Genomic DNA, 20,689 nt, shown 5'->3' on the forward strand with positions numbered 1-20,689 from the left:
TACGAAGTGTTTTGGACTTTTAGTTTGCCATGTGAGCATTAAAACAAATAACTGCATTAATCCCAGTGCAATGTCTAAATCCCCTTAGACTTCCATTGTAATTGCATTACTGACTTAAACCTGACATCTATTTAGAAAGCATCACCACAAGATTTTAACATTATGGGCCAGATTAACTAACAGTTTACAGCACAAACCCTCTTTTGGCGTTAAAAAACTAATGTCAGGATTTACTAAAGACACACAGAGAAAATTAGGTCTGAAAAGGCATGGACAGTAGAATTTGCGTCTGACATTATTGCATAAGCCTACGTATTCATTGGAGTTTCTTTGTAGATGAAAAATGTATTCATTCAAAAATGAATAATGCAACATGATTTACTAAGGTTTGCAGTACTCGCGAACCTCCCGAAGCATTTCTCCTCTTGGGAAAACCCGCTACTAGCCTGACTACGTCAGACTTCGTACTTCCGCTCAATTTCAGTTCGCTTCTGTACTCAGTCTGAGATAGCGACCTATCTCCCAGTTTTCCTCCAGCCTCAAAACAGCCGGCCAATCAACGAACAGAGGGCGGGCTGAGAGCTGATTGTACCGTGGATGCGTAGATTTACTTCACATAATCTGCAAAAGTCGTTCACAGCCATGTTCACTCCGGTATTTCGCTCAATGGTTTTGTTTTCTCATCATATGTGTTTACAGTGGAAATTCGATGCGGCTGAGCCGGCGCATAACACATGTCATAACCAAACGTTATGTGATTGGCTTACGGGTAACCAATGATTTTAAACTTCAGACAAGGTAGGTGGGAAAACCACATGAAGGCAAACCTGTAACCTTTTACACCATGTCCAAACCAGACGCGATAAGATTCCAGCGATAAATAATTTGTCTGTCCACACTAGACGCGACGCGACTGCGAGAACCCACAGCCAATCAGAACAGCGTATGGGCGGAGTCTCGCGGCGTGTGAACAGCACCAAAGAGTAATCTTGACAGCACTTGCATGAAAATCGATAAGTAGCTACATAATCAAATTTACAAATATTACACCATTTCAAAATGATTAAAAAACACATAGGCTACTGAGTTACTAAAACAATCTTTGTCAAATAATTCACTTGTTTGTTCACAGTTTGAACGTTCTTGTTTCCATTTGTTTAATTTAAAGATCTGAGGTGATTATCCGTTGCTTTTACAGCTACAAAGCTGGAGCACTAAATGATATTGATGTCACATTACACGCTTTTAACATTCAATAAATCACATAAACAGTACCTGAGATTATAATTGCCACACTTTGTGTTTGTTGTTCCAGAGCAATGTCGCAGAAAAATAGAAACCGTTTCTAAAATAGAATCGTCGCGTGTCGCCGTCGCGGCTGGTTAGGACAAACACTGATTAACATGGAAAATAACCTTTTATCGCGCGTCGCGTGTAGTTAGGAGACGGTGTTAGCCGAAAAAATCGTAACGGTAGCAGGGAAGGAGACAATTAGAGGCCGTTTTTTAATGGACGTCAATGGATGAGAGGCTTCACTACACGAATAAAACACTTTTGTGAGGAAATAGCTTATCGTTTAATGAATAGACAGCCCATCGGCTAGTCTTCAACATGTTTGCTCTTAAACATTTACATAATTTTTTTAATGTTTTTTTTTTTACTATTTTAAAAGAGAAGTCCCGGACAATTTCACGGCAGGTAGGATTCGGTTCACGGCACACTTCTCATTCATTTTTATGGTATCCCAAAACTGTCACACAACTCTGAATGCAGGACTGAATGCAAGACGATGTTGGACGTGGGAATATCCCAAATAAAATATCCCACTTCAGACCTCAGTGAGTAGCCTATGTCACATTCACATGTTGACCACATGATGTCGCCAGGACACAACGACAGCATGTCGTGGTTTTGTGTCAATTATGTCAAAAACTGAATAAAAACTAAAAAATTGCTTTGAAAACAGCTGATGAAAGGCAAAAACGAAGTTATTATTAAATAAACTTAATATCTAAATATCTAATGTTCAAGTTTGTTGTTATGTTTATGCTCATTGGAAGCAGGACATACATATCTTGGAAGTGACTTCGTGTCTCTCAGAGGTTGGGGTTGATCAATGTACCCAGAGTTCAGAGGTCAATGTCTGACTTTAAAGGCCCACAAAAGTGCCTTGAAACGCACAGCATTGTTCAGTTAATTTCCACTGAAACAGGAGGACAGGGCGGGACATATCGAACAGCTCCTCCATTTTATAAAATAGTCTATATTGTTTCATTTATATCACAGCTCTGCCAGAGCCGTTGAGCTCCTTAAAGCTGCAGTTTCCTCCTAATCTCTAACCGTTTCTCCTCCTAATCTCCTCCATATCGCTTTAAATAAAATACAGCATTCAAATGGGTCCGACTCCGATCTGAATGGTCTGCAGCGACTCGATCATATCCGCTCTGTGCTGTAATGTACATTTTTATAAAGGTCAATTCTGTCATTGTTTTGGAGCACACTAGCTTATAGATAACAGTAAGACTATTATATTCATCCTAAAAGCCAAAATTTTGATTTTGATTTCATGGGGATTTTAAGTGGCGTTCCAGACGTTATCTCCAAGAACGAGGTAGCGAGGGAAGGGCATAAAAAGTGGACCAAAATGCAACCATAGTAGTGGCATTTGCACCATTATTTATAGCCACAAAAAAAAGAATGACTTTTGCACCTGACACGACATTGAATTTGTGCATTGTCAAACAGTAGCAGAACTTTCACACACACGCTAATTTGCCCTGTTAAGTAAATCTGGCCCATATATGTTTAAAATATACAAGAAAAACAATGATTACACAGAAAAAACAAGTCGACCTACATCTGTAAAAAGAGCTCAAGGGTTGCCTGGTACATGGGTCAGTTACTGAAGCTACTGTTAAACATCATAACTACATCAATCATGATTCAGCTGCAAAAAAGCATATATTTACTTTGACAGGCATTCAGAAGCAGACATGTGTTTTGAATAATTAAACACTACTTTTCAAGCAATAAATAAATAAATACAAAAAATACAAAATTAAAGTATTTTAGACTTACATTTTTTCCAGACGTCACAGCTCAGGATGTTCACTACCTAGGGTCTGAGTCTGTGTTCATCAGTGTTGTGTTAAGACATGATTTTCCTCCAGCAATTTCTTCCACAAGCAAAGATGGCAGATTTCATTTCACATACAGTTCAACGTCCAACTGAAGGAATGCAGTGTAGAAATTTAACAGTATTTAATTGCATTAACAGCAGAAACGTGGGTTGATATGCAGTTAGTGTTATGGAGACAGTCTTTTATTCAACCCAGGTCTACCAATCAAACACACCTGATTCATTTTATGTTGTGATAGTGATGAAAACATAATCAGACAAATAAGAAGCTCAAATATGTGACCCTGGATCACAAAACCAGTCTCGAGTCGCACGGGTATATTTGTGGCAATAGCCAACAAATTAGCCCATTGTAAGGGCTAATTGTTTTCTTTTATGCCAAAAATCATTAGGATATTAAGTAAAGATCATGTGCCATGGAGATATTTAGTACATTTCCTACCGTAAATATATAAAACATGTATTTTTGTGAGTGAATGCTGCACAATCGTGAACATAAATGAACAACTTTAAAGGAGATTTTCTCAATGTTTCGATTTTTTTTGCACCCTCAGATTCCAGATTTTCAATAGTTGAATCTCAGCCAAATATTGTCCTATCCTAACAAAAGTGTATTTATTCAGCTTTCAGATGATGTATAAATCTCAAAAAATTGACCCATGTGACTGGTTTTGTGGTCCAGGGTCACATATAAAAGTTTTCTTTTGTGTCACGTTTTCATCACTATCCTTCCCATACTTAAAAATTCCATGGAAGTTAATTATGAAGCTGTCAGTTTATTGAACACAGTAAACAACTGAGCGTCTGATAGTTGGTGGACTGATCCTTTGATTCCATCAGTGATGGGTGTCTGTGGAGTGATGTGAAGTTGAGTTGTGAAGCTCTGAGAAGCTGTTATGTAAAGCTGCAGAGGAGGCTCATCTGAACATCCTACACACACACACACACACACACACACACACACACACACACACACACACACACACACACACACACACACACACACACACACACACACACACACACACACACACACTGAATCTGAACATACTGCCATCATTTAAACTTACGTCACGGAGAATCTCACCTAACCTGTCAGGAATATGCAAAAAAAATAAAAAAATTGTTTTAAGATGAAGCTGACTGAATAAAGCCTATTAAGACATTATATAACATTATTTGATGACACTTAAGACACACACACACACACACACACACACAAAAAAAACATGTACTGTTAGAACGTATATATTACTTATTACATTTAAAGTAAGATTTGCATTTGTTTTTTGCTGATTTAAATACAAAATTATATTTTAGCAACTGTAAAACATCATGAACACTGCAAACAATTATTTTCCTCCTGCTTTCCAGAACAAATATATTAAATCAAGAAGCTTAATGACGTAAGATATTATTGTTCTCTGGAAATTGTACCAACATTTAAGTTAGTTTATGATTAAAACGAGAACAAATCAACTTAATTCAAAGGGAAAACAACATTATTTTTCTGACTCAATTGGCAGATATTTCTTCTTGTTTTAAGCAAAAACTCACTTATTTTTTATACATTTGTCAAAAAACAAGATTTATTATCTGAAGTAATTTTGCTTCTCAAGTAATGTTTTGATAGTTGTACTGGAAAACAAGACAAAAATGCTAAGAAATAATTTTTTTGTGCTTAACTGTCATAAAAAAATATTAAATATATTTGTTTCTCCAATTTTGACTCAAACACACAATCCTTTTTCTGTCAAATGCAATTGTTAATTTCATGCATGAGTAATTGTAATGTTTTAGTTTTTTTTTTTTTACCAGAGCATATTGATTTTTACTCAGTTTTGTGTTGGTTTATCACATATCTGTGAGCCGAAGCCGCTATAGCTGTGTGTGACGGGGCAAAGGGACCGATGCTGGATAAACATTAGCAGAAAGTTCCCTTCAGAAGGTTAATAATTCATCAGTGGTGAAATACAGCGGGTTGAAGAGGTTTGAGTCTCATCAGTGGAATCATGTCAGACACGCTGGTGTGTGTTAGCGATTATGAGCTTCAAGCTCAAAGACTTTTGCCAAAGTCAGTATTCGATTATTATTTCTCAGGAGCCGACGAGCAGGAGACTCTGCGTGATAATGTAGCAGCGTTCGCCAGGTACGAGGTCACTGTCATACAAGTGTCATTCGATTTTACAAGCGATGATTACAGATATAATAACATGTCCAGGTCATACGCTATAAAAAAAATATTTTTCAAATTTGTAAGTAAAGCAATGATTATTGAAGCATGTTTTACAAAAAAATACTGTACTACTTCAGTTTTTCTACTTCAATATTTCATGTTTAACTCAATGTGTTATTTGCTGTTCCTTTGTAATTATTTGTAAAATGTAAAAATTTTGGAGTGAAAGGGTATATTTATAGGACAAAAATGCACTAAAAAAGAAAAAGTTTTTCCCTTTGTGTTTTTGAAAAGTTTCGTGCACAGACAACAACGTTATCAAAACGATCCCGTTTACACAGATCCACGAAACGCTGTATTATTCATGTCTGGCCAGTAGTTGGCGATGTCACTCTGTAAAGACACAATACGCGCCTCTAGACTGAACACTTAAAGGGATACTTCACCGATTAGCATTAAGCTTTGTATCAGTAGAAACCCGGTAGTATTTTCGAGTGACCGTGCTTCCCCCCCTCATGTCCCTCTGAGACCAGAGATTTCTGTATTGTGTGTCTGGAAAAAAAACTCAGATGACGCAAAAATCGTCATTTATCGAGGCGAGAGACTACAGCCAGTAGGAGGAGCTCGTCCCGCATGTCTTCAACCCGCCCATAGGGGGAGCTCACAATAAAACGCCGTCTTTTCAGTTTCGAGTCGACTAGTAGCCTAGTTGTGTCATTTCTCCCGATACTGCCCTCTGTAACCGGTAGGCGTGGCTTGGGAGTGTCCTCGTAGGGCAGCGAAGCAAGTGCATTCTGGGAGTTGTAGTCTTTCATGCACATGAGCCAAAAATACATTTTCTGTCTTTTCTCAGTCTAGAAGGCACCAACTTCTAAAATAATTTCACATTTCTACTGCATAAATGACCCAATTTAAATACACACTCATCTTTCCAGCGGTGAAATATCCCTTTAATACGCACGGCCAAAATTCGCCCCCTATACTCTCATTCACTGTTCCCTACGTCAATCCACTAATACAGTTCACTTGAAGGAGTGAATGAAAACGAGTGAGCGAATTCGGACAGCTGTTGAGCGCACATCGGCTGTACACTCATTATTACAGTGCATTGTGGGATTGAATAAGTGCACTCGATAATGTCCACTATGGTTTCGGACACCACTACAAATGGCTGTTTATGGTATAGGGGACGATTTCGGATTCAGACACCGTTTTCACAAATTCATGTTTTTGTAGCAGTGACAATAAAGGTATCATAGGGGGGGTGGCGCAATGGATAAGACACATGCCTTTAGTGTGAGAGACCCGGGTTCGAATCCACTGTGAGACACCAATGTGTCCCTGAGCAAGACACTTAACCCCTAGTTGCTCCAGAGGCGTGCAACCTCTGACATTTATAGCAATTTTAAGTCGCTTTGGATAAAAAGCGTCAGATAAATGTAAATGTATCATTTTAAAAAAACATTTGAAAATCATTTGAAACCTGTTTTTAAAAGTTTTTATTTTTAGGCCCCCAAAACACTAAGTTAACGGCAAAAAGGCGTAAAAAATAGTTTTTAGTTGAAATGGTGACGTGTAAACGGCCCCTCAATATAACACCAAAATCTATTTGAACTCAAATAAAGCCTATTTCTAAAAGCATTAACATGTTTTTCAATTGAATAAGCACAATTTTTTTCTAATGTATTGCTGTTTTACTTTGTATTTAAAGGGATGGTTCGGAGTAAACTTAACCTAGGGTCCTTTGCACCATGACCTCGAGCCAAACACCCCCCAGAAGCCTCTTATCCCTTGGTCGAACATTATTAAAGTTAGAGCTTATTTAGAGATATCAGCCGGATGGTTTAGTGCAGGCGCTAATGGATCCAAAGATGTATTTCGTAAATTACCCCACTAATAATGCCCAGAATGGCACCAAACTTCTACAGTAGTACAAATAGGTTCTGTACTCATAAAACGAGGCATTGGAAAGTTTGTAAGTACATCAGGAGTTTATTTAAATAACACTTGCCTGACGGCTCATGCTACCGCTAACCCGAACGTCGACGTCACTTCAGTGGTTTGGGAAAAGCACGTAAAAGTCCTGGCAGAAAGCGATGCATAAGGATGTAGGTCAGTCAACTATCAACTTTTGAAAATCATTTTTGGGTCAACTATCCCTTTAAGAACAGATCAAGAATTTAAATGTCAGATCAACACAGTTTTTCACAAAATAATGTTTAAAGATCAACTTCCATGAATCCTATTGAAGAGAATTATGTCACTGTTCACTCACAAATAATGCATCTGATACTCTGTACTAACAAGCTGTTTATGTAAATAAAAATGTATATAAGGCCTGACTGCACAAACGACAACCTTAGTTATAAATATAAACGGTTTACCACTGAGGGTTTTCTGAACTTAAGGTTTTGTGCAACCAGTAACCCAAGGGTTGAAGGTTCAAAGCCCTCGAGCAAAACACGTAAACGGCCGTTTCTCCGGGTGAAATACAAACATATTCCAAGCTGATCGAGACAAGAAAGTGTCTGCTAAATCAACAACAAATGCATAATCAAAAGACCCATTTATTATCTGATACAAAGACATCTAATAAGTGAGACTGGGGCTAGTTGTCACAGTTAACAGTCAGTGTCTCTCAGGGTGGATTTTAGTTTAAAAGTCAATCTCTGTACAGACACAAACCTTGACATCTGGACTACAACAGACTGACCGTTTCTTTAAAAAGAATTTATCCTAAAATTAGATCAAATTAGATAAAAAGTCAAAATTATGACAAAAAAATACACTATCACGACATAGGTCTCATCAAAAAGTCTTAATTATGAGGTAAAGTCAAAATGATGGCAAACTAATTCATAATTATATAAAGGTTAAATTGAGAAAAAATTGACAAAAAGATATAATATTCAAAACTAAATTAATTTTGTAATAATGTCATTATCACAACCTCATAATTATGACTTAGTATGCAAAACTCTGGCTATTCATCAAGCAAACAGTCAGTCTGTTATAGTTCGAGTCAGTCCATCAAAATGTTGACAAGTATTACACTCGTTCTAAATGTTTTGGCCTAATTTTAGAGCAGTGTGGGCCAGGTATAATTGTGTGCGTTTATCTTGGCCTGAAGCGCGCGTGTGGGTGAGCAGACCTCAACGACTTACAGCACTGTCCAGATGAATAATGACACTTTATATTAGTCATATATATACATATTTATAAAATGTGCAAACAAGACGTCCTTCAGGGTTACAGACACGCGTTGTGAAAGTTAAGCGAGCTGTGGTCAGACGACCCCATGAGTCACGAAATCAACACAAATATTAAAAGTCAAGGGTGAATTCATACAGCAATACGGTGCACAGGTAATACAGGACGAAATAAGCAAACATGTGATCTATTTAAAAGCAGAGTTAAACCCACAATCTGGTTGTAGTTGTGTTTCAGAATTGTTTTATTGAATACATTTAGCTGAACATCACCTGGAATATATTTTAAATTCATGTTGTGGATTTGGATTAGTTTTGACTTAGAAGAGATAGATAAACAAACAAACAATAAATAAATAAATAAATCGTTTTTTTGGATTGGGAACCAAACTTTCCAAATGATATAATGTTGATGACTTTCAAAATACACATCATTTAATAAAAAAATTAAATAAAGTTTTGAAAAGAGATTTTACAGAAATAGATATAACCATTTCATTTTAGATTGAATTTCATTTATCAACAGTTTGATGTGACAACATGCCCCGTGGCAGGGGTAAATGTGTTAAAATAACCGTTTAAATAACATTTAAAAAAAAAAATTTTTTTTTGCAATAACAGAAATGTTCAATAGCTTTTTTTAGTCAAGGATTGTGTCTATAAGATATTACTGGAGTAAAAAGTAATTTTTCTCTTCATCATATAGTATAATATGATCCTCAATAATATGGAATATACTATACTACACACCACTATATACCCATATACTATAATCATCAACTTTTTAATCTCATAATTTTTAATGAATATCATAATTTCACATATATTTTAAATCTCAGAATTCACTTTTGCTCATAATTCTAACTATTTATTTCATACACTAAAAAATGCTGGGTTGTATCAACACATGTTTGGGTCAAATATGGACAAACCCAACCGTTGGGTTTGTCCATATTTAACCCAAACATGGAATGGAAAACCCCAGAATTCTTTTGTGTAATTATGGCATTTTGTGAAAATGAACCAGCCTCGGTATCATCTACATTTGTTATTTATGAAGTATGAACCGTCTCTCTCTCTCTCTCGTCCTGCAGGTGGCGTCTTTACCCTCGTGTGCTGAGAGACGTGTCCTCAGTGGACATGTCCACCACAGTCCTGGGTCAGAGGGTCAGTATGCCCATCTGTGTGGCAGCTACAGCCATGCAGAGAATGGCACATCCCGACGGAGAGACGGCCACTGCCAGAGGTCAGACACCAGCAAATTCATTTATTTGACATCACATGCAATTACTATAAGCAACCACATGGTGGCGTCATCAGTCCTTCCTACATACTGCATTATCTCCTGCTCCCAATCACACTCTATTATCCCTTACAGTAATGAACAACATCTACCATATTATGAGCTAATATACTGTAGTTTTGTGTGGCCATAGTATGGATGCCCCACAAAAAATCATAATTATGACATACAAAATCATAATTTATCGAAATTATGACAGACTATTATGACTGTTATAACTATAACAAAGTCAAAATTACAACACTAATTCATAATTACGAGACAAATTCAAAATGATAGCATAAAAAAGTCATAATTATGAGCTAGAAAAGTGAAAATTATTCAATTAATTGATAATTTTGAGATGTAAAGTTAAAATTATGACTATTATGAGAAAAAGTCAATGTTATGACATTTATAATTATGAGGTATAAAGTTGAAATTATGACATGTTAAATAATTATGAGGAAAAAGGTTACAATTATGACATAACTATGAGATAAAAAGTCAAAATGTCTTAATATGACATAATTATAACAGTCAAAATTATGACATACCAAGTCAATTGAGATAAATAGTCAAAATTATGTTGTAAGCGATAAAAAGTGAACAATCACAACAGTCATAATTGTGACATAAAAGTCCAAATTACATACTAAGCCAATTATGTCATAATCATAGCAGTCAAAATCATGACACTAATTCATTATTATGAGACAATTGACATACAAGTCAATTATGAGATAAAAAGTCAAAATTATATCATATGAGATCAAAAGTTTAAAAAAAAGACTATTTTAACAGTCAAAATGACATACTAGTCAATTATGAGATAAAATGACAAGATACTTTTTATCTCGTGATTTGTCGTAATTGTGCATGTATTTTTTTCTTCTGTGGCAGACATGGGCTTCCACACTTATTGTTACCGTCAGTATCAGTGAATACAAACTAGCCCAGTTTTACTGAAATAATAATTCTCCTGACTCTAGTGCTCAGACTGAAACTTGTTAGCATGGCACTTTGTGAGGGATCTAAATGATCTCTGAGCAGATCCTACATGATGGATCACCCCTTCCTGAAGGTTTGAACCCAAGCCCAATCATGGTGTCCTGTTCTGACCTGTCCTCAGCCTGCCTGTCCTCGGACACGGGGATGATGTTGAGCTCCTGGTCCACCACCACCATAGAGGAGGTCGCAGAGGCCTCACCTGGAGCCGTGCGCTGGATGCAGCTGTACATTTATAAAGACCGAGCGCTGACTCAGTCTCTGGTCAGGAGGGCAGAGGACGCTGGGTATAAGGGGATCTTTGTCACAGTGGACACACCTTATCTTGGCAGGCGACGTGATGACGTGCGCAACCGATTTAAGCTGCCCTCTCATTTGAGGTAAACGCAGAGACAACCACACGTGACGCGCGTGTGTGCCAGCAGCATGCTTTACAGACATCTCTGGCTGTGTGTGTGTGTGTGTGTGCGTGTGTGTGTGTGTGTGTGTGTGTGTGTGTAAACTCACTAACACTGTGAATTCTTCATCAGTAATAATCTGACTGCATCTCTTTAACAATCAACACCTGCTGATTAACTGTCACTCTCTCTGCTGCTCTGGAGGTTTCAGACCTTATGTGTATCTATAACAAGGAATAAGTGATTTTTGCAATTTTAACAGCATCATATGACAGGAAATATTATCATTGCATATTTGCTTACTCTGATATTTTTTCTCTGATCATATCAACCACTTGGCGACAGTTTATCAATCACATAACAAGCTCACAGCCACTCAGAACACCTAGAAACCACATAGCAACACCCTGGAAACAACTTGGCAACAGCTTAGCAATCACATAACAAGCTCACGACCAATCAAAACACCTAGAAACCACATAGCAACACCCTGGAAACCACTTGGCAACAGTTTAGCAATCACATAACAAGCTCACAGCCACTCAGAACACCTAGAAACCACATAGTAACACCCTGGAAACCACTTGGCAACAGCTTAATCACATAACAAGCTCACGGCCACTCAGAACACCTAGAAACCACATAGCAACACCCTGGAACCCACTTGGCAACAGCTTAGCAATCACGCAACAAGCTCACGGCCAATCAGAACACCTAGAAACAACATAGCAACACCCTGGAAACCATTTGGCAACAGCTTAGCAATCAAACAGTTTAACAAGCTCACAACCACTCAGAACACATAGAAACCACATAGTAACACCCTGGAAACCACTTGGCAACAGCTTAGCAATCACATAACAAGCTCACGGCCACTCAGAACACATAGAAACCACGTAGCAACACCCTGGAAACCACTTGGCAACAGCATAGCAATCACATTACAAGCTCACGGCCACTCAGAACACCTAGAAACCACATAGAAACACCCTGGAAACCACCCACAACACATCACTCAAATTTGCATGACACCACACCCCATTTTTATAGCATCAAATATCTAACTTAAACCAGACTCATTGGAAAAACGATAAGAACCAACATGCTGGATTTTTCTTCAGGGGAATGATAAAGAAAACTCACAAGACTGATCACATCAAGTCTTTTATTACAATTCTTCTGAGGTTTCTCTATAAACAAAGCCTCAGTTTTCTCTCACTCATGGACATATTATTTTACTGATTTGTTGTCCCTTGAAAACCGGCGCGCTCACTGAAGAGCTTTATGTACTTATGGAAACAGAAATCTCTCTCTTGAACACGGGAAGCGTTTACTGCCACCGTACAGTCGATCACGCCGCTCATGGGGATTAATACTCACCGCTTCAGCTCCGTCAACACTCGCTACATTATACTTTTTATGTGGGGAAACATTCAGATATCAGCAGTTCTACAGATATATGCCAACAGCGGCCCGCTATAAAAATGCCCTCATGAAAGTAAAGCCTTCCTGCTCCGGATCCCACGAGAAGAATTATAGCAATTAGAAATCCAAAAAAGCATCACGGCCCCACCGTATATTTCAGCACAACTGCCTCCGTTTCCATCAGCAGTGACACAACATGAACTTCATCTCAACCCTCCCGGAGACCCCACAAATCAAAGCGCACCAGCGGCAACAAGGTGCCATTGAGCGCGAGCGCCCGTGTTTGGATAAAACCCCAGCTCAGTTTTCATACACTGACCAAAAACAACACTCACAGGACTAATTCCATTTTGCACTCTCATTTTTTTTCCCACAGGATGGCCAATTTCGAATCCCCTGATTTAGCGTTCTCCTCAAAAGAGGGTTATGGGGAGGACAGCGGCCTGGCGGTGTACGTGACTCAGGCCATCGATGCCACGGTGAAATGGGACGACATCGCCTGGCTGAAGAGATTGACCTCCCTGCCGGTGGTGGTCAAGGGCGTTTTGACAGGTGAGGGATCCTCTTGTGTTTTGGGTCGTATACTGTGGTTGTGTGTCCGAAAGCTGTCCGGTAGGTCAGTGACTTCACAGGAAGAAAACTGGATTCAGACAGGCTTCCAATGCGCTATAACATCTGATTCTGAAACCAATTAAAGTGAGCTTTAGAGACAACCAAACAAAGATGTAGTGGCAATGTTTATTTTTAAATAATATAAAATGAAATAATGTTTAAATAATAATAATAATAATAATAATAAATAAAATAAAATAATGTTTAAATAATAATAATAGAACATTTACATAAAAAATAAGGTATTTTTAAAATAATAACTAAAATGTAATATAATAAAAAATATTAAATTAAACTAAAACAAATATAAAAAATGTATATAATAAATATAATAAAATACATAAAATAACAACAAATATACTGTAAAAAATTAGGTAAACAAATATATAAAATAACAAATATTAAGTTAACAAATATATACTAAAAAAGTTTAATAAAACAAATCAAAATAATGTATTAAAGTAAAAAAAAATAATAAAGTAAAAATACAGTAAAAAAATGACAAATGTTAAATTAAACTAAATTAAAACAAATAAAGTAAAATAAAAATAAATAAAATAATGAATAAAATAAAATAATAAAAAAGTTGAATTAAGAGATGTTTATGAATACATGTAATTGACACCTACCGCCAAACTGCACACAGGATTGTGGGATAATTTAAGGGCAATGAAGAGCACATTGTACCTGCAAAAAGCAACCAGATGAATGCATGTTATGCAAACATTATATATTTAAAATGTGAAAACTTACACTAGTAGTTGACCTCAAAACTTACAGACATGAACTAAACGCTACAAAAGTCCAGTTTGGATTTCATTCACTCTCGAACGTCTCTCTCACATGTGTCCTGCAAAATAAAGGTTATTCAATTGTTCTATTCTATTTTCAAAAACAACTTGAGTTGGTTATATGGTTCTTTTGAAAAATTAAAAACATTCTTGATGTTGCATTATAAGTTTTTTTATGATAAATTTATAAACACCATAGATGTTTTCTAAAACACTACAGAATAAAAGTTCTGACTTTCTGGCTCTAACTAGAACCTTTACCTTTAAGAGTGTGGAATGTTCATCGTCACTGATAGAGAACGAGCTATTTGCATAATATAATCAAAACGAAGCGGACGTTGACCCCCGTCTGTCAGCGAGGGGCCGCTAATTAAAGATAATGTGTCAGTTATCTCGCGGGAGGAAGAGGCAGCCAGACCGTGAGCGGTGAGGTTATCTCGCAAACGTCTGCAAGCTTTACTGCTGTTATTGTGTCTTCAGATAAACTTTTATCTTCTCTCTGGCTCTGGAAATGGCACATTCTGCAAAGAAAAAAAGATATTTTAATTTAAGCACAGACCGAAAGATATAAATGTATTCCCTGACAAACTCAGGGAGGGTTTGTGGAGTAATTGGGGAACGCCATTAGTTATTTTAGCTCATGTGTGGAACATAATTTTCCTTGAAAAAGTGCATCCTTTCCTCTTGGCTTCGGCTGAAAGGAAAACTCTATTTAATCTTTTTTTGGGGGACTTTTCCGAACAGAACAGACTTAAATTACAGTACAGAACATGCAAAGCTAAATTTTCACCTTTTTTGAAGATACTTTCCAGTGAAAAAACTGGCGTCTGACTGCTTTTCTCCATGTTCCTCTCTCTTTAGTGTGTAATGTTGCTGTTTGAGCTTCTTCTCTATATCAGTGTCAGTGTTTCTGAACTCCTGAAAACCCTCCATTGTAGTCTTGAGTTTCTTCCGGGAACGAACACGTCACAATATTCCTCATTTAAATAATTAATACGCAGAATAAAGGGGCGGGGCCTGGTTGAGTTAGTTAGTAGTGTGTTAAACTGGCGGTTATGGTAAGGGGCGGGACATTTCCCAAACACACTCGAAGCGCTCGACCAATCACAACACACTGCTCCAGCCGACCAATCAGAGCACAGTGTGCTTTTCAGAAGGAGGGACTTGATAGAGACAGGAATTAAACAGAGCGTTACTGACAGACTGGGAAAAGAGGAGCCGCAACAATGGAGAATATGAGGAAAATAATCAACATTCAAGCAGGAAAACCGGTTCTAGTAGAGACAAAAAACATCAAAAGGCATAATAGTTCCTCTTTAAATGCAGATAAAGACGGCACTGCACACCATAACCATTCAAAAGACTTTGGCTTCAAATTGCAGCTCCCCTGCAGAATGAGCGAACGCAAAACTGCTCTAGAAGAACCACAGTAATAATGTTCTGCTCATTGTGAATCTCGCCGTTTCAGCTGAAGATGCCAGAGAAGCTCTGAAGTATGGGGTGGATGGAATACTTGTGTCAAACCACGGAGCAAGACAACTCGATGGCGTCCCAGCCACCGTAAGTGTCTATTGAAGAAATGAGACCTCCAACCCACAAGTCCTCTTTGCAGACTGTCCTCTGTGGCCTTTAAATTGCATCTTTGATAGTGTGAAATACAGTCACGGGTTTACCAGTGGATGCCAAACTAAGCTTTTATGAGCGCAGAACTCAAATGAGCGTGAAGAGATTTCTGAATATAGACGCAGATGTGGTGTATCTGCTCCTGGTCTTCCAACACTTATGTTTTATGTTATGATCTATAATTAGTGCTGAGTTGATCTACTGAGGCTCTATCCTTCTAGAAGTTTCTGACACCGTACCAGTACCACCGAACCAGAAGCACCAGATGTGTATTTTGATACTTAAAGGGTTAGTTCACCCAAAAATGAAAATTCTGTCAGTGATTACTCTCCCTCATGTTGTTCCAACCCCGTAAGACCTTCGTTCATCTTCCGAACACAAATTAAGATATTTTTGATGAAATCTGAGAGCTGGATCACTCCTCCATAGGCTTCTAAGGGATTGAAACTTGCTGGCCCAGAAAAGTTAGTAAAGACATCGTTAATATAGTCCAAGTGACTCCAGTGGCTCAATCTTAAGTTTATCAAGCGACGAGAATACTTTTTGTGCGCAAAAAAACACACAAAATAACAACTTTATTCAACTATTCATTTCCTTCTCTCTGGGCCTCGAGTGAGTTCACGTAGTGTAACAGCGCAGCGCTTCTGTGTTGTATGTCACACGCATCATCACACACATGACCAGCGTCGGCCAATAGTGAGCCTACGTGTGACGTGATCCAGTAATAGTGATCCAGCTCTCAGATTTAATCAAAAATATCTTAATTTGTGTTGAAGATGAACGAAGGTCTTACGCGGTTGGAACAACATGAGGGTGAGTAATTACTGACAGAATTTTCATTTTTGGGTGAACTAACCCTTTAAATGCACTACTATGTTTGGAATAATTATGATTTTGTAAGAAGTCTCTTCTGCTCACCAAGGCTGCATTTATTTGATGAAAAATACAGTAAAAACGGTAATATTGTGCAATATTATTATTATCCAAATGAGATGTTTTCTATGTGAATATACAGTAAAGTGTAATTTATTCCTGTTATCATAGCTGAGTTTTCAGCATCATTACTCCAGTCTTCAGGGTCACATGATCCTTCAGAAATCATTCTAATATGATGATTTGATGCTCAATTATTATTAATGGTTCATATTTTTATCAATGCTGGAAACAGTTTTACTGCTTAATATATTTGTGGAAATCATGACTTTTTTTCAGGATTCTTTGATGAAAAGAAAGTTCAAAGAACAGCATTTTATTTGAAATATAATTATTTTGCATCATTATAAATATATGTTTTTCATGATTTATTCAATTTCTTTCTTTTGTTCTTTCTCTTTCTTTCTTTCTTTCTTTCTTTCTTTCTTTCTTTCTCTTCACTTTCAGAAAGAAAGTGAAAGAAAGAAAGAGAAAGAAATAATTATTTCTCTTTCTTTCTTTCTCTCTCTCTTTCTTTCTTTTTCTTTCTTTCTTTCTTTCTCTATTTCTTTCTTTCTCTTTCTTTCTCTATTTCTTTCTTTCTCTCTCTCTTTCTTTCACTTTCTTTCTCTTTCTTTCTTTCTTTCTCTCTCTCTCTCTCTTTCTTTCTTTCTTTCTTTCTTTCTTTCTCTCTCTTTCTTTCTTTCTTTCTTTCTTTCTTTCTTTCTTTCTCTATTTCTTTCTTTCTTTCTTTCTTTCTCTATTTCTTTCTTTCTCTCTCTCTTTCTTTCACTTTCTTTCTCTTTCTTTCTTTCTCTCTCTCTTTCTTTCTTTCTTTCTTTCTTTCTCTCTTTCTTTCTTTCTCTTCACTTTCAGAAAGAAAGTGAAAGAAAGAAAGAGAAAGAAATAATTATTTTTCTTTCTTTCTTTCTTTCTTTCTTTCTTTCTTTCTTTCTGTCTTTCTTTCTTTCTTTCTTTCTCTCTTTCTTTCTCTTTCTTTCTTTCTCTCTTTCTTTCTTTCTCTTCACTTTCAGAAAGAAAGTGAAAGAAAGAAAGAAAGAAAGATAAATAAATAAATAATTATTTCTCTTTCTTTCTTTCTTTCTTTAACTTTCTTTCTCTTTCTTTCTCTTTCTTTCTTTCTTTCTCTTTCTTTCCTTCTCTTTCTTTCTTTCTCTCTCTTTCTTTCTCTTCACTTTCAGAAAGAAAGTGAAAGAAAGAAAGAGAAAGAAATAATTATTTCTCTTTCTTTCTCTTTCTTTCTTTCTCTTTCTTTCCTTCTCTTTCTTTCTTTCTTTCTTTCTTTCTTTCTTTCTTTCTTTCTTTCTCTCTTTCTTTCTCTTTCTTTCATTCTCTCTCTCTCTCTTTCTTTCTTTCTTTCATTCTCTCTCTCTTTCTTTCTTTCTTTCTTTCTCACTTTCTTTCTTTCTCTCTTCCTTTCTCTCTTTCTTTCTCTTTCTTTCTCTCTTTCTTTCTCTTTCTTTCTCTCTTTCTTTCTTTCTCTTTCTTTCTTTCTTTCTTTCTTTCTTTCTCTCACTTTCTTTATTTCTTTCTTTCTTTTTCTTTCTTTCTTTCTTTCTTTCTTTCTTTCTTTCTTTCTTTCTTTCTTTTTCTTTCTTTCTTTTATTCTCTCTCTCTTTCTTTCTTTCTTTCTTTCACTTTCTTTCTTTCACTTTCTTTCTTTCTCTTTCTTTCTTTCTCTCTTTCTTTCTCTCACTTTCTTTCTTTCTCACTTTCTTTCTTTCTTTCTCTTTCTTTCTTTCTTTCTCTCTTCCTTTCTCTTCCTTTCTCTCTTTCTTTGATGAAAAAAAGCTTTGATCACAGGAATAAAATAGGAATAAAACAGGAATAAAAAAAATCATGATTATTTCAAAGTTTTGAGCGGTAGTGTACACCTGAGAATGAATAACACACAGTAATGTTCTGGTGTGTGCCAGTGCAGATCGACGCTCTGCCTGAGGTAGTGGAGGCTGTTGAAGGAAAGGTGGACGTCTTCATGGATGGAGGGGTTCGTAAGGGCACAGATGTGCTGAAGGCTCTGTCGCTCGGAGCAAAGGCTGTTTTTGTAGGAAGACCCGTCCTGTGGGCGCTTGCCTGTGAGGTAAAACACAGTAAATATGCAATTACTGGACAAGCACGTTATTCCTAATGTCTAACAGGACATCAATCTTTCTGTTTGTAGGGTGACAAAGGAGTTACTAATGTTCTAGAGTTACTGCGAGAGGAACTTCACCTTGCATTGGCACTTACAGGTATTTTGGTGTGAGCATTAGTTTGTGCATGGGTGAACACAACACCACAACACAACACAACACAACACAACAAATTAATAAAAAAAAATAAAAAATAAAACATGATAAAATAAATGAAAACAAAAAATAAAATAAACAATAAAATAAAAAAATAAAAAATAAAATATGTATATATATATATATATATATATATATATATATATATATATAATAACACTATAAAATACAATAAAATAAAATAAAACAATAAAATAAAACAAATTAATAAAATAAAACACAATAAATTAATAAAATAAACACAATAACATAAACACAATAAAATAAAAATAAAACAAACACAATAAAATAATACAATACAATAAAACAATAAATAAAAAATAAAACAAACAATACAATAATACAATACAATAAAATACAATTATATAAAAGAACACAAAATAATAAAATAAATTATTTGAATTAAATTAAAATGAAAAGATAGAAAAATTACAATAAAGTAGAAACAGAACTGAACTACATAAAATAATATATCAAAATATTTAAAATGCTATATATATATATTTTAAGTTACATACATTCAGATGAATCAGTGTGATTGTATTTGGCATGTGATATTGTTTTTACAGTGTGTTGTCTTCTGGCAGGGTGTCGCTCACTGAAGGAAGTCAATAGATCCATTCTGAGAAGATCTGAGTTCATTTCGAGGATCTAATGAGCAGAACTGTTGCATGCTGGGGGATTTCATGTGTGCCAGTGACTGGGCCGACTTGTGTAGTTCAAATGAAATGAGCCCAGAGGATTCTGGCACGACAGATTTAGCATCATGAATAAAACATTTGTGTAAGTCATTTGTGTAAAGTTTTGAATAAATGCATCAAAAGCATGTGGTTTGCACAACCCTACCGTGCATGACAGCAGTAATCCTTCCTGTTTACTCCAGGCATGCAATGTTTAGAAACCCAAACCAGTTTTGTAACTCTTCCAATCTGCACAGGGACTATTTTCCTCACTGTCCGGACACTGGGAACAGAACGAAGAGGATATTTAAAGGAATATTTCACCTAAAAAACAGGGTTTTTCTAGTTAAAACTAAAACCATAAACAAACATTTTTGCACTTTAAATAAAAATTACAGTTGCCAAGGAAAGATTTTTCATTTTCATTTAGTTTAAAATTCTTACATATATAGACTATTAAACTAATGCCGGTGATTTCATAATTTATATGAATGCTTTTTTCTTGCATGCACAGGAATTCAGAGCTCATATCACCATGATTGTGTACTACGGTGTGTACTTGTCATTTACATTCCTCTATTTCATTACAGTAATAGTCAATTTGCTGTAAACAGGTCCCCTGCTTTCTCATGAATATGCATATACTCCCTCCACGGGGCCCGAAAGGCAAATAGGTTTGTGAGAGGTTCAGAAAGGTCACACACAAGGCATGGGATTTCTTTACTGGCTCTTTCCATGGCTGAACCACAGGACCTGAATGAAGCCATTATATGCATTGACTCTCCACAGGAAAACAAACTTTGTCAGGGCTCTGTTCATTAGCACCTAACACTTTGTTTGAAACGCCTACTTCTGCAGGGGCCAGAAAGGGGAAGTGAACTCCTGCCGAAATCAAACAAAACCCACCGTTTATGAGGTTTTAAGAGGTTTTGCATTGTTTGCATGCACCCTAGATACTTACATGATCAATATAGTGGCCCCATAAAGTATGTGGACAATTTCATCATGTTTTGCATTAGATAAAAATATATAAGCAGTATTGGGTGTAATGCATTACAAGTAATTCATTACTGTAATTTAATTACTTTTCCCTTGAAAAAGTAAAGTATTACTCTTAATTTGTCT

The 20,689-nt window shown here is 36.3% G+C and overlaps 1 protein-coding gene and 1 long non-coding RNA gene across 2 annotated transcripts; one reads left to right on the plus strand and one right to left on the minus strand.

The window, feature by feature from the left end:
* Positions 1 to 5,093: 5,093 nt before the first annotated feature.
* Positions 5,094 to 19,729, plus strand: hao1 (hydroxyacid oxidase (glycolate oxidase) 1). Its single transcript, XM_082143853.1, has 8 exons — positions 5,094 to 5,288; positions 9,619 to 9,770; positions 10,939 to 11,194; positions 13,014 to 13,189; positions 15,509 to 15,600; positions 18,518 to 18,676; positions 18,758 to 18,827; positions 19,472 to 19,729. The coding sequence occupies exons 1-8, from the start codon at positions 5,152 to 5,154 to the stop codon at positions 19,537 to 19,539; spliced, it is 1,110 nt and encodes a 369-aa protein (XP_081999979.1). The 5' UTR covers positions 5,094 to 5,151; the 3' UTR covers positions 19,540 to 19,729.
* Positions 5,383 to 6,566, minus strand: LOC309479737. The gene is made up of 2 exons (XR_014199419.1): positions 6,014 to 6,566; positions 5,383 to 5,836 (listed from the first exon to the last, which is right to left on the minus strand). It is a non-coding gene; the product is annotated as an uncharacterized lncRNA (long non-coding RNA).
* Positions 19,730 to 20,689: the final 960 nt, after the last annotated feature.

The sequence above is a fragment of the Leuciscus leuciscus genome (assembly GCF_965113295.1).
Source record: "Leuciscus leuciscus genome assembly, chromosome: 17".
Lineage (NCBI taxonomy): Eukaryota > Metazoa > Chordata > Actinopteri > Cypriniformes > Leuciscidae > Leuciscus > Leuciscus leuciscus.